Raw genomic sequence first — 12666 nt, 5'->3', positions numbered from 1 at the left:
TGGTATCTGACTCCGTGCCGAAGTCATATGGAAGGCGTGAAATGAGACGGACTGTTATGCGGATTTACCGTCAGTAAAAGGGATCTGAACGTGAGTCACAATCATAACCCGAACCCGGAGTGAAGCCGGACCAGATCCACTAAACAGACCTGACTGTAGCGCGGATCTGCCGGAGGTAAAACGGATCCGGATCGGAGTAGTCTGCTATCAGGGTAAAAGCTGATTGGCTCAGACGCTGACAATATGCAGACCTGTTTGCCTTCCTTCGGCTTTATATTGTACACAACTCCTGAGAAATGCTCGTTTTGTTAGCTGTGAAACAAAAAGACAATTTGGCCACACCTTAATGGCTGAGATTTAATTAATGGCTACATTTAATTAAGTCGTGGCCACGCCTTAATGATCGCATTCCCACACCTTATTTATCTCGTTCCCACACACCTTAATAAAGCGTGGCCACGCATTATTACAGGCCCGTAGCCAGCATTGTGAAGGGGGGAATCTTTTTCCCCCATAAGTGGACCCTCCAAATGCTGACCCACTGAATAAATACAGCAAAATAATACGTTTAAAAACATGTCAATATTTAACCCCTTTTTTTACACCTCTATACTGTAACGTTATTTTATCTATGGCCTTAGGAGCAACAGGCATGGCTACGGGCCTGTATTATTATTTATTTTTACATGATGTCACCTTAGGGGCTCCCCACATTTTTTTTCTCCTTATATTTATCTATTGCAAATTGCTCTTGGGTGTAAACTAGAATACAATTTGGAATACAATTTCGTTTCAACTTGTGTACCACATGTAATGTGAAATGACAAAGTCCCCTTAAATCCCTAAATATATATTTTACTGAAATTGCTGATCCGAACAAATAATAATTTATAAAGAAAAATCATGAAAATGATCAGGGGTGCCCAAACTTCATACCACTCCATACCCCTGTATTATTCTAGTGCTGAACGGTGAGCGGCGCCTCTGCGCGGTGAACGCTGCGCACATTCTTCTCCTGCGGGCAGCGGCGAATCAGCACAGCGCGGAGCAGCAGGCCCAGTCCTGCCCTGCCTAAATCCTCATTATTACATTATTTACAGCAATAACTCATAATCTGACCTGTAGAAACCCATTTACACAGTTTAAACCGTCTATTTCTTTATTTATCTGACCGGATTCGCTGCTGTTAAGCCTGTAATTTTGAGACTGGAATCCGCGGACGAGACGATAGGAGCCCTAGTTTGAGGAAAACGGCTGATCTGTGGATTTAAACGCGTTTTATACTCTTTAATATTCCTTTAATTCAGTTATTTTCGACAGTATGGACGAGAAGGTGTTCACTAAGGAGCTGGATCAGTGGATCGAGCAGCTGAACGAGTGCAAGCAGCTCTCAGAAAACCAAGTGAAAATCTTATGCGAAAAAGTAAGTAGATTTAATGGTTAAATATGTGTAATTTTAACAGTTTTTCCTTTGTATTTGTATGTATTGATGCTTTATTATTAAAGCTAGTTTTGTGCTGAGCGTGTTTTAATGTGTATAATTGGTTAAAAACTGGCGTATAATCTGTAGACACAAATCTGGTACAGTCAATTTAACAGCTAATAATAATACTACTGCTGCTGCTGCAGTTGTCACAAGAGGCGGCGATGTCCGCGCTGATTGGTTTATCCGCGCACCGCTGACCTTCCTGTTGAGGCGATGAGCAATCTGATTGGCTGCTGACCTACCGTAAACGCACACCATTGGCTGATGCCAGTTTGGCGAGGTTAGCAACCCAAGCTCGTCCTACTTTAGAAGCGCCGCTCGTTGTCAGGCAGATCTGTAGTAGAAAATATAAAGCTTGGCCTATATCTTCTGTAAAACATAAAAACTCAAAATTTGGCCCAACGGCGAGGTGATAATATGTTAAATAATTGTTTTAGAGGAGGTTTAGAGTTGAAGTCTGCTCTACTAAGAGAGCAGAACTGTGTGACCTACTTTATACAGTAAACAAAGTGTTGAAGAAGGCAGGCCCTTCACTATAAAACAATACTGGACACACCCATTTAGGTAAAGTTATAATGCAAATTATAGCAAAAAACCGAGTAAAACATGCTTTAAAAAATGAAGGTCAGTAAATCCATAACAGCTCTACAACTTGAAACTGAAAGGATCCTCAAGTGCAGTCGCAAAGACCATCAAAATGGTCAAAATGCATCAGTGATGGAACTGGCCCTCATCAGAACCGCCCCAGGAAAGGAAAAGCAAGAGTTTCCTCTCTTGCACAGGATACGTTTATCAGAGTTATCAGCTACAGAAACCACAAGTTAAGATAAGATAATCCTTTATTAGTCCCACGGTGAGGAAATTCACAGTATTAGGGCAAAAGGATAGCAAGGATGGCACTCAGTACCAAAAAATAGATAAACTAAACAATAAAGTACAATATACACAATATGTTTTTTTGTAACACTTTTTAGTTACTACATGATTCCTTATGTGTTCATATTCTGAATGACTTCAGTATTAGTTTACAGTGTGGGAAAATATGTAAAAACACAGACGAAGTGTGTGCAAACTTTGACTGACAGTAACACATGGAATTATTTATTAAACAAAAAGTGTTTAAAAAAAACAGATTATGTTTTATATTTTAGATCCTTCTATGTATCATATTTATCTTTGAGGACAGATCTGCTCACTCTTTGTATTTTAATCTCAGTGTTTTCATGAGAGAGAGTCACCTGGAATAGTTTTCTCAGTGTCTTGAAGGAAGGAGTTTCTGGAGGTGTTGAACAATAGCTGCTGCTTTTCCTTTACGCTGTGAAGCTCCAGCTCATCCCAATTAAATCACCTCAAATCACCATCTCAGTTCATCAGGTTTAGATCAGGGGATTGGGTCAGGTGGAGGACAAACACTTTTTTACTGTTTACTACATAATTCCATTTGTGTCCCTTAATTGTTTTGATGTATTTAATATTAATCTACCATGTAGAAAATAAATAAAATAAAGAAATAAACAAAACATTGAATAAGAAGGTGTGTCCAAACTTTTGAAAGGTACTGAGGGGCAATAGGTGGCTGCAGGATGTCCTGCACAAATCGCTGAGCTGTTAGTGTCCCTCATATCACTACTATTGGTGACTGGCTGTCTTATGCAATGCTCCTCAGATCATCAATCACACCAGTCAATTATTATTTAAATAGAAAATATATTTACAAAAGTGATTAATGCATCGTTTAAAGCACAATTGTTTAGTATTATATTTAATTGCATAGTAAAAGTGTTAAAATGCTAATAAAATAAATTAGAATAAAAGCCAGACTGAGATTTGGATGCTTAATCGGTTAATAACAGTAAACCTTTTTTTTTGATGGATGTATAGATATCTGTTTTATCTATCAATATTCAATCAATCAATTTATTCCATTAATAAAGATGTATATCATGCATAAGTAATAATATAATATAATGTCATTTTATTAAGCTGATCATAATCTGTTTGCTCTTGTTCTTAGACTGGACACCTGATACTGATACTTTTAGGCCTGGTCTCAGATCTGATCTGCACTAGTGCACTACTGATGTCCACGATTTGACAGAAACTCAGCTCAGTCATGTTGGGCCACAGTGCTTCCGCACACAGGCTCTCTGTGTGGTGCTGGAGATGTGCTGGTTAAGAGCAGGGAAACGATTAGTGTGAAGAGCAGAGGCGCTCCGGGACTGAAATAGAAACACTGCAGACTGTCCTGGCTCATCTCCAAATGATGAGCAATACTGTACCAGCAGTTAAAGACACGAACATGGTGTTTTAAAGCAAGACTCGATTCCATTTCTCTTTTGTACCTGTATCCCTTGTTTTCGAGTGTAACTCTTCCCCTTGGAACAGAGTTATAAGTGGAAGAAAGGGTGAAATCATCCCCCTAAAAAGCACCCGATACAGATATAGCGTTAAAGCAGTGGAGCGCTAAAGTTCAGTAACCTAGTTGCTGCTTAGCTAGTTAACTTTAGGGCCTATTATATTGTATGTCTTCAGACAGGGGGAAGGTGCTGCAGTGATGAATTATTATTTTTCATTCCTTAATTAAATTAGCTTTTAGTAGCTTTTTTTTGTTTTATTTTTCATTCCACCTTAAATGCTGCTATCTCTGCTGTCTGTTGCACCATTTAAGGTGGAAGGAAAAAGTTAGGTAGCTAGCTAGCTGGTAGACTTTCATTGTTTTCTACTTTTATCAGACATGGATATACTTTAGAGTAGTCAGAGGTGAAATGAGTTTTGATGGGAGCCATGATGCTCCTGAATGCATCCCGTCCAGGAGGGGAAAAAAACACTGCCCACCCACACTAAAACTGATTGGCTGACTCACAGACTCTTTGCAGAGAACCGGCCAAGCCAATCAGACACTCTCTGTTTTGCATGTGCTTCATGAATATGCACACAAAGGGGAGTGGCTTTCTCTGCGTTTGTGGCGGTAGACTCTCGCGACTTCTGGGAGACTTGGGAAGTCTGTGAAGGGCAATTTAGCCCTAACCTTTCCAAGCGCAAAACAGAGCCAACGATCCCATTGGTGCGATCCCCTGGTACAATGAAATAACTGCATTATTATTAGATGTATATTGTTCTTGACATGTGTTTTTATTTCATTTTATTTCTGCATGTAATGTATCACCACGGACGATACAGAAGAAGCACTTTGTTATAATTTCAGTGAAAATGATCCTCACAGGCCTGGTTTCAGTCTGATTATGAGTTTCTCTGTCAATCTTTCAGGCGAAAGAAATTTTATCGAAGGAGTCCAACGTTCAGGAGGTGCGCTGCCCCGTCACAGTGTGTGGAGATGTCCACGGCCAGTTCCACGACCTCATGGAGCTCTTTAAGATCGGCGGAAAATCACCAGACACCAACTATCTCTTCATGGGAGACTATGTGGACCGAGGCTATTACTCTGTAGAGACTGTCACACTGCTAGTGTCCTTAAAGGTAAAGGTCTTGCGTTTCATTTTTATGATGTTTATGTGGGTTTCTAAGCCAAAAAACGTCATGTTTAGGTTCCTTTTTTAGCTCATTTTCTACCCAAAGACAACCAATTACCACATCCACTCATTGGTGGCTTGTAGAGCAAGGCCAGGCCAGATGCTCTCTCGGACTCCGACCACTGATGCCGAGCCGAGAATTGAACCAGTGATCCTCCAATCATATTGGAAGAATCTTAAGCCTTTGATGCACTACACATTTTAAAGTGGGAGCAGATTATAAACAGAATGGATATATTACACTACACCACGGTTCTTACTGATTTTTATAGAATATGAACCAGTATAGACACACACTACCTGACAGGGCATGATCCACTACACCACCAGATTTCTGACCACACGCAACAACATGCACGTGACCAGTGTTACCTAGGAGATTTAGATACAGCCAACATGGAGGTGCACAATCTTGTGCAGTTGTTGATTGTGCTGCTGTTTGTGCAGAAACAAACAAGAAACCTCTTACAAATGTTACTAGGTAAAGTGGTGGGTTGGGAGACATGGTCAGAATTTTCTAAAAAAAATTAATTAAGAACTAATATCGTATTTTTCTCACTATAAGGCTCACCGGACTATAAGGTGCATTTATGCGACTCTGTTAAGGCACAAGGGTGACGCAATGTTTTCCTTCTTATTTAGCTAAAGCTAAGCTAAGGTTAAGTAAACAAAACTGTAATTCTTTTTCTCCTGAAAACTGTTTATTTGGTTGAGTAAAGCACTTTCATTTATTTACAATAAGCTTAGATTTACAGATTTCTACTAAATCTGGGGCATTAGCATTAGCGTCAAACTGCTAACGATAATAAGCTAATAGCACTTAGTACAGTTAGTGGCTAATGCTAATACTACTGGAGAACTAAAATGAAACTCCTGTACAACCTGACTGGTAAAATTCACACATTCATAAATTTACCCACCAGATTATAAGGCGCACTGATGATTTTGGGGAAAATTAAAGATTTTTAAGTGCGCTATATAGTGCAAAAAATACGGTACATAAAGAGCTGTTTTTTAATCGTACAGGTTCGTTATAGAGAGAGAATCACCATCCTCAGAGGGAATCACGAGAGCCGGCAGATCACGCAGGTCTACGGCTTCTACGACGAGTGTCTGAGGAAATACGGCAACGCTAACGTGTGGAAATATTTCACAGACCTGTTTGACTACCTTCCTCTCACAGCCCTGGTGGACACACAGGTACACCCACCGGCTGAATTGTTGCTTGATGGTTATAAATGTGTACTGTGTTTAAATTACCTCCTCATAAATCCTGTGGGAAAAATGTCTTTCATATAAATGCTTATCACTGCTGTCAGAAAGACAAGAAAGGCAATTTTTATTGGAGATTAATGTAAAAAGTGATATTAATGTTTAATTATTTAATCAGTGATAATATATGATGATTGACGCTATATTAGAGACCCATTCCCATTAACACATATAAATCATTCTCTGTCTGGTCTTCTAGATCTTCTGTCTCCATGGAGGACTTTCCCCGTCCATTGATACCCTGGATCATATCCGAGCGCTGGACCGCATTCAGGAGGTCCCACACGAGGTCAGTGTCTGATGTCTGGTTTCTGGAACCCAGGTGCAGTGGATAACACCACCGCCTGCTTTTGAGCTACCACATATTGTGGGAGACTGGGGTTCAATTCCCAGTCTGGGTGACTATGCTGTTTTATACCAATAAGAGTCCTTGGGCAATACATTAGTTCACCTCTGTAATAGAAATAACTTTGTAAGTCGCTCTGTATAAAAGCATCAGCTAAAATACCATAATAATGTTTTTGTAATATAAATATTATGCAGAACGTATTGATTTTGACAGATTTTTCATCTTTCATGAGTCTACCTGGAAAAGTCACATGTCAAGACATAATATCATGAGAGTAAAGTCATTATACTAAAAGGGAAAAGTAGTCCAGAATTTGTCATGGAGGCATCGCTACCGGTAGCCTAGCTTATATTGCACAGCGAGACGTCTCTGTGTAGAGAGCGCACGCGGTGCTTCCCTGAGGTTGTTATCATGTTATCATGCTCATCACACTGTAATCCCGCCTTTCCACACCCGTTGCTGATAGTGAATTTTTAAACACTGCTCCACACTGTCAGGATTCACGGGCAGATTTGAGTTATGATCTGACATTTCTTTTTTTATGTTAGCTACTATTTTTTTATTTAATATATTTAAAAGTTAAACATTTATGTAAGATTTCAAGTGATTTATTCAGTTCATTTCAATGTTATGCTTTAAATTCATCCACCAGGTATGAGAAATAAACAAATATATAACCGTGTCTGATTGTATTCTTTCTGTAGGGTCCTATGTGTGATCTGCTGTGGTCAGACCCTGATGACCGCGGCGGCTGGGGGATTTCTCCCAGAGGAGCCGGATACACCTTCGGACAGGACATCTCCGAAACCTTCAATCACGCTAACTGCCTGACCCTCGTGTCCCGAGCCCACCAGCTAGTAATGGAGGTAAACCGTCGGTCTGTTAAAATCAAGGGGGCACTATTAGCTCTAAAATACACTTTATTGCCTATAAAAGTATCCTGTGCTGTTTGGTGTTGAGAGGCTTGGATGGATTTGAGCTCTTCGGCCATTGAAACTCCATGAGTCTCTCTACTGTTCTTGATCTACTCTGAAGCTACATGAAGTTTGGAGGTGTGTAGTGATGTAGTGACTCTGCAGAAAGCTGGTGACCACTGTGCACTATGCTCACATGTGTGAAATCGTTGACATCTTCAACAATGGGGGCGGAAGACACTGTATGTCAAGTAAAAAAATCCGGTGTCTAGTCACCCCGTCCTCTGTACCGAGAGTATTTTTGGTGACATAATGGCATATACAGCTCTGGGGAAAAAAATAAGAGGCCACTTAAAAATGATGAGTTTCTTTAATTTTAACAAATTCAAAACCTCTGGAATCTAACCAAGAGGAAGATGGATAATCAGAGGCCATCAAACCAAACTGAACTGCTTAAATGTTTGCACCAGGAGTAAAGGCATAAAGTAACCTAAAAGCAGTGTGTAAGGCTGGTGTAGGAGAACATGCTACAATGTATGAAAACTGTGATTAAAAACCAGGGGTATTCTACCAAATATAGATTTCTGAACTTTTAAAACTGTATGAATATGAACTTGTTTGTTTTCTTTGCATTATTTGAGGTCTGGAAGCTCACCATCTTTTTTTGTTATATAAATGCTCTAAATGACAATATTTATATTTAGAATTTGGGAGAAATGTTGTCTGTAGTTTATAGAATAAAACAACAATTTTCATTTTACTCAAACATATATCTATAAATAGGCAAAATCAGACAAACTGATTAAGAAACTAAATGGGTCTCTTAATTTTTTCCAGAGCTGTGTATTTTTTTTTAATAGATAAGTCTGAAAATTAGGGTCTGGAAAAGTATGGAACCCTTAAATTTAAAATGTGTAGGAAACCTGGTGATATAATGATGTTTCTAAACTGTTGTTTTAGGGATACAACTGGTGTCACGAGCGAAACGTCGTTACCATCTTCAGTGCTCCAAATTACTGCTATCGCTGTGGAAATCAGGCGGCTATTATGGAACTGGATGACACGCTCAAGTATTCATTGTGAGTATAGTATAGGGATGAAGGCTCGTGAGGGCATCCATTCTGTTCATAATCTGCTCCCACTTTAAAATGTTGTGTAGTGCATCAAAGGCTTAAGATTCTTCCAATATGATTGGAGGATCACTGGTTCAATTCTCGGATCGCCATCAGTAGCCGGAGTCCGAGAGAGCATCTGGCCTGGCCTTGCTCTATAAGCAACCAATGAGTGGGTGTGGTAATTGGTTGTCTTTGGGTAGAAAATGAGCTAAAAAAGGAACCTAAACAGCTTGGCTCGTGAGGGCATAGACATGCACTATATGCACTTATGTAAATTTTTGGATATACAGCTGACTAGCAGCTGAATGGGTGGGACAATCGGACTGGCTAAATTGGGAAGAGAAATGGGAGAAAATTAGAAGAAGAAAAAAAATTCAGCTACTATTGATTGACCGATTTGCATCAACGTCTATAGCACAGTTGAACCTGTGAGGACGCTGCGGAGGTGGAAATTACCACAATCCAAGTTTTTTTAAAAGGTTAGGAAATGTTTATAAAATTTTAAGCAGGACTGGTATGGAACACATTTCAGCTATTAATGAAAAAGATATGGTTTAGAGTTTAGTACCAAACCAGATGCTAAATAGATAAGAACTATAAACAATACTACACATCATAGGGAAAGCATTGGGGGTGTTTTAATAAACACGGTGATGTAAAACCACCACTTTTCACTTTTCATAAGAATGTTATTTATATTTATTCTAATATTAGTGATTTATTGAGTAAAGAATACTGATGGTGTTCTGTATTCGTTTTTTTCCCTCCAGTTTGCAGTTTGATCCTGCACCAAGAAGAGGCGAGCCACACGTCACCCGCCGTACTCCAGACTACTTCCTGTAGAGTCTCTCCTGTGTGCCTGATCAACATGATGAAAGATGTTCCACTGCGCCATCTAGCTCTCGGACTGACTCCTCATCAGCTCCTCTCATTTTAATAGTGGCCCCCTGAGTTCCTGCATTCGTCCATGGACCAAAATGTGTGCCATCAGCAGCATTAATGATAATGCAGACAAGGATTCCACAGTATATAAGAACATGGGCAGAGTGGGACACAACCTAATGTATTTATTTATTTTAATATTTTCTAAATTATTTGAGCCAGATTAATATATTGTAATATACCGTATTTTTCGGGCTATAAGGCGCACCGGATTTTAAGGCGCATTATCAATGAACGTCTATTTCCTGGTCTGTTCTCATACATAAGTGACACGAGTAAGGATGCCTACATCGAAGTGAGCAAGGGTGTCGCCATGTTTCCCTTCTAATGGGGAAGTTGGGAGAAGCGCCTAAGTAAACGAAAATGTAATTCTTAAAAACAAAAAAAATAATAATTATTTCAAACTTAAGTGACCGCTGGATGTTCATCCACACAGATTTCTCTTCTGAAAACGTATTCCGTTTATTTACAGTAAGCTTAGATTTCTAATGTTTTGGCTAAGAGTGAGTTTTTTGTGAAGTTTCTCCAGCACTAAGGCTGGGTGCAGCAGCATTAGCATTAGCCACTAACCGCAGCACTAGCGGAATGTAAATGCTGCCCAATAGTGCTACACTGAGGAACCCTGAGTTTTACCATAAGTCAGGGTGCTATCAGATAGCCTCTGAACGGCGAAAGAGCTAGTGCTGCGGTTAGCGGCTATTGCTAATGCTGCTGCACCCAGCCTTAGTGCTGGAGAAACTTCATCAAAAGCTCACCCTTATAACTCTGTACTTCAGCAGAGTGGCTTTACTGCTCCTTAATACCTGACTGGTAGAATTCATACATAAGGTGCACCAGATTATAAGGCACACTAGCGTCTTTTGGAAAAAAATCTAAGGATTTTAGGTGCGGCTTATATACAGTAGGCAGAAAAAATGGCATAAATAGAATCAAGCTATGTCAGGATGTTTCACACTGCATAATGGGTCTCCGATAATATCCACAGTTTACTACATAAAGCATATTGTAATGGCATTTATCACAATAACAATAAACACTCTCATATTAGACAGCCAGCTTTTCAAGCACCTTAAAAATCTCTTGTTTAATTAGTTTTGTGAACAAAAATAGCAAATTTCCCCATTTATTTGCAGGACTTATGGTAAAAGGCAGAGGGATGAGTTGTAACATCTAAAATAAAGTCGAATAAATCAGCACAAACACTATACATTCACTGTAGTTTAATGCTTAAATGCACAAAAAAACTGCATTATTATTGGAAAGAGATTGCTACGACTGATATCAGCACCATAAAATTAAATTTCCATTAATGTTTTATTACATTTCTGACAAAACCTGAACATGAAAATGTGCAAATTTTATTTGAAGTATATCTGGAGAGATGAACTTCTAATTGTTTTTCTTAATGGTTTCTCGTAACGATGGTGTTGCTTGGCTTGGTTGCTTGTGAATAGTTTACATACTAATCAAAAACACTTTTATGAAAAAAGTGTTCTTTTTTTAGCATGATAACAGACATAACTGCCTTATAATTAAGCAATAATACATGAGAGGAATAGCACAAACCTTGGGTGTATTATTGCAATTATACTACAGTTCTTTTATCGCTGTTTATTGAAAGATTTTGAGTTAAAGAGTATGAGAAAATACGATCTGTTTGGTTAAAAAAAAAACTCTGCGAGTTAAAATAGTGTACTGTTTGGCTTGTAAGCGCTGCATCATTGCTAGGTTACCTGTATGTGGCTCCATTTGTAATGAGTAATACATGGAGAGCTTCGGTTACAGTGCATTACCGGCTTATAATGGTACTCATAGAACGCCTCTCAGCCAATCACATTGCAGGGTCGGAACTAACTGTGGAATAATTGCCCTTATAGAGAATAGAGAATAATTTCCTCTCCTTTAAAGTAAAATACAAAATATGGATATTTTATTTCTGACATTGACAATCTTAATCATTAACACCGTGTTTTTTATACCCCACATTAGGTTGTGCCCTGCTGTCCCATGCCCCCAGTGCTGAAAGAGGTCTGCTGTTTAGAGATGTACAGATAGAGATACAGTAAAGAAGACGTACTGTAGTTTCACTGATACGAGAACTTCACACCTCACCCACACAGCTTACTATAATTTATCTGCATTCTTCTACACTGTCCTTTCTTCTTCAGATGGTGTGCACTAGGCGCTTCGGGCTGTACAGTGTTGACGTTGTGGTGAATAAAATGCATCCTGCCGTGCATAGAATCATCCCCCACTCACCGATCAGCAGCACCTCACTCTCACCCCGTCATCTGCTCCGTCATCTCTGAGCTGAGGAGATCAGATTTCTCTCTGTATTTTTAAAGGGAAGTATGAAACTGAACGGTATTGTCCCGCACTTTTCTGCTCCAGTCTTTATCAGTGTTAATTAGAACTGTAGAACGGCTACATGTGGTTTGGTTTTTTCCTGCTACTTTGTAAAAACGAGCACTTTCTCTCTTCCTTTCTTTCGTATCTGATGGAAACACAAGGTTAGACTGCTTTTGCTACAACAGTATGTAAATGTAAACCCTGTTTTTAAGGCTGAAGATCTCAGATAAAGCTGTTTTTATGTCAGACGGTTGTGTGAAATCTCTTCTTTTATTGTGTGAAATCTCTTCTTTTACTGTGTGTGTGCGCTCTGTGCATGTACACTGCCATACAAAACACAGGTCAGGTGTAAATTGATCAAGTGATGAAGTGTCTTTGCCTCATTAGTAGGGGTGTCACGATTCTCTAAATCCTCGATTCGATTTTATTTCCGATTTTAGGGTCACGATTCGATTTGATTCTCGATTTTCTTTTTTTTCTTTTTTTTTAACAGCAGAGAGGCTTATTTAAAAGGTGGGCTTGATATAAGTGATGCAAAGTGATACAAGTGATCTGTAATACACCACATTAGGCACCAATGGTCAAATTTAAATAATTGAATTAAGATATATATATGTAATGCCATCTAGTGTTGTTTTTGGTATCAGCAGTGTGCACTATTAAAACAGCAAGGTGCAACATTACAAAATAAATAATAAAAAATACAGGA

At 39.1% G+C, this 12666-nt stretch overlaps 1 protein-coding gene across 1 annotated transcript; it reads left to right on the top strand.

The window, feature by feature from the left end:
* Positions 1 to 859: 859 nt before the first annotated feature.
* ppp2caa (protein phosphatase 2 catalytic subunit alpha a) lies at positions 860 to 12203 on the top strand. Its single transcript, XM_049475249.1, has 7 exons — positions 860 to 1423; positions 4754 to 4963; positions 6043 to 6216; positions 6488 to 6577; positions 7342 to 7503; positions 8512 to 8630; positions 9437 to 12203. The coding sequence occupies exons 1-7, from the start codon at positions 1322 to 1324 to the stop codon at positions 9507 to 9509; spliced, it is 930 nt and encodes a 309-aa protein (XP_049331206.1). The 5' UTR covers positions 860 to 1321; the 3' UTR covers positions 9510 to 12203.
* Positions 12204 to 12666: the final 463 nt, after the last annotated feature.

The sequence above is a fragment of the Astyanax mexicanus genome, chromosome 2 (genome assembly GCF_023375975.1).
Source record: "Astyanax mexicanus isolate ESR-SI-001 chromosome 2, AstMex3_surface, whole genome shotgun sequence".
Lineage (NCBI taxonomy): Eukaryota > Metazoa > Chordata > Actinopteri > Characiformes > Acestrorhamphidae > Astyanax > Astyanax mexicanus.
The sequence above is the reverse complement of the archived record's forward strand: the minus strand, read 5'-3'. Positions and strand labels throughout refer to the sequence as shown.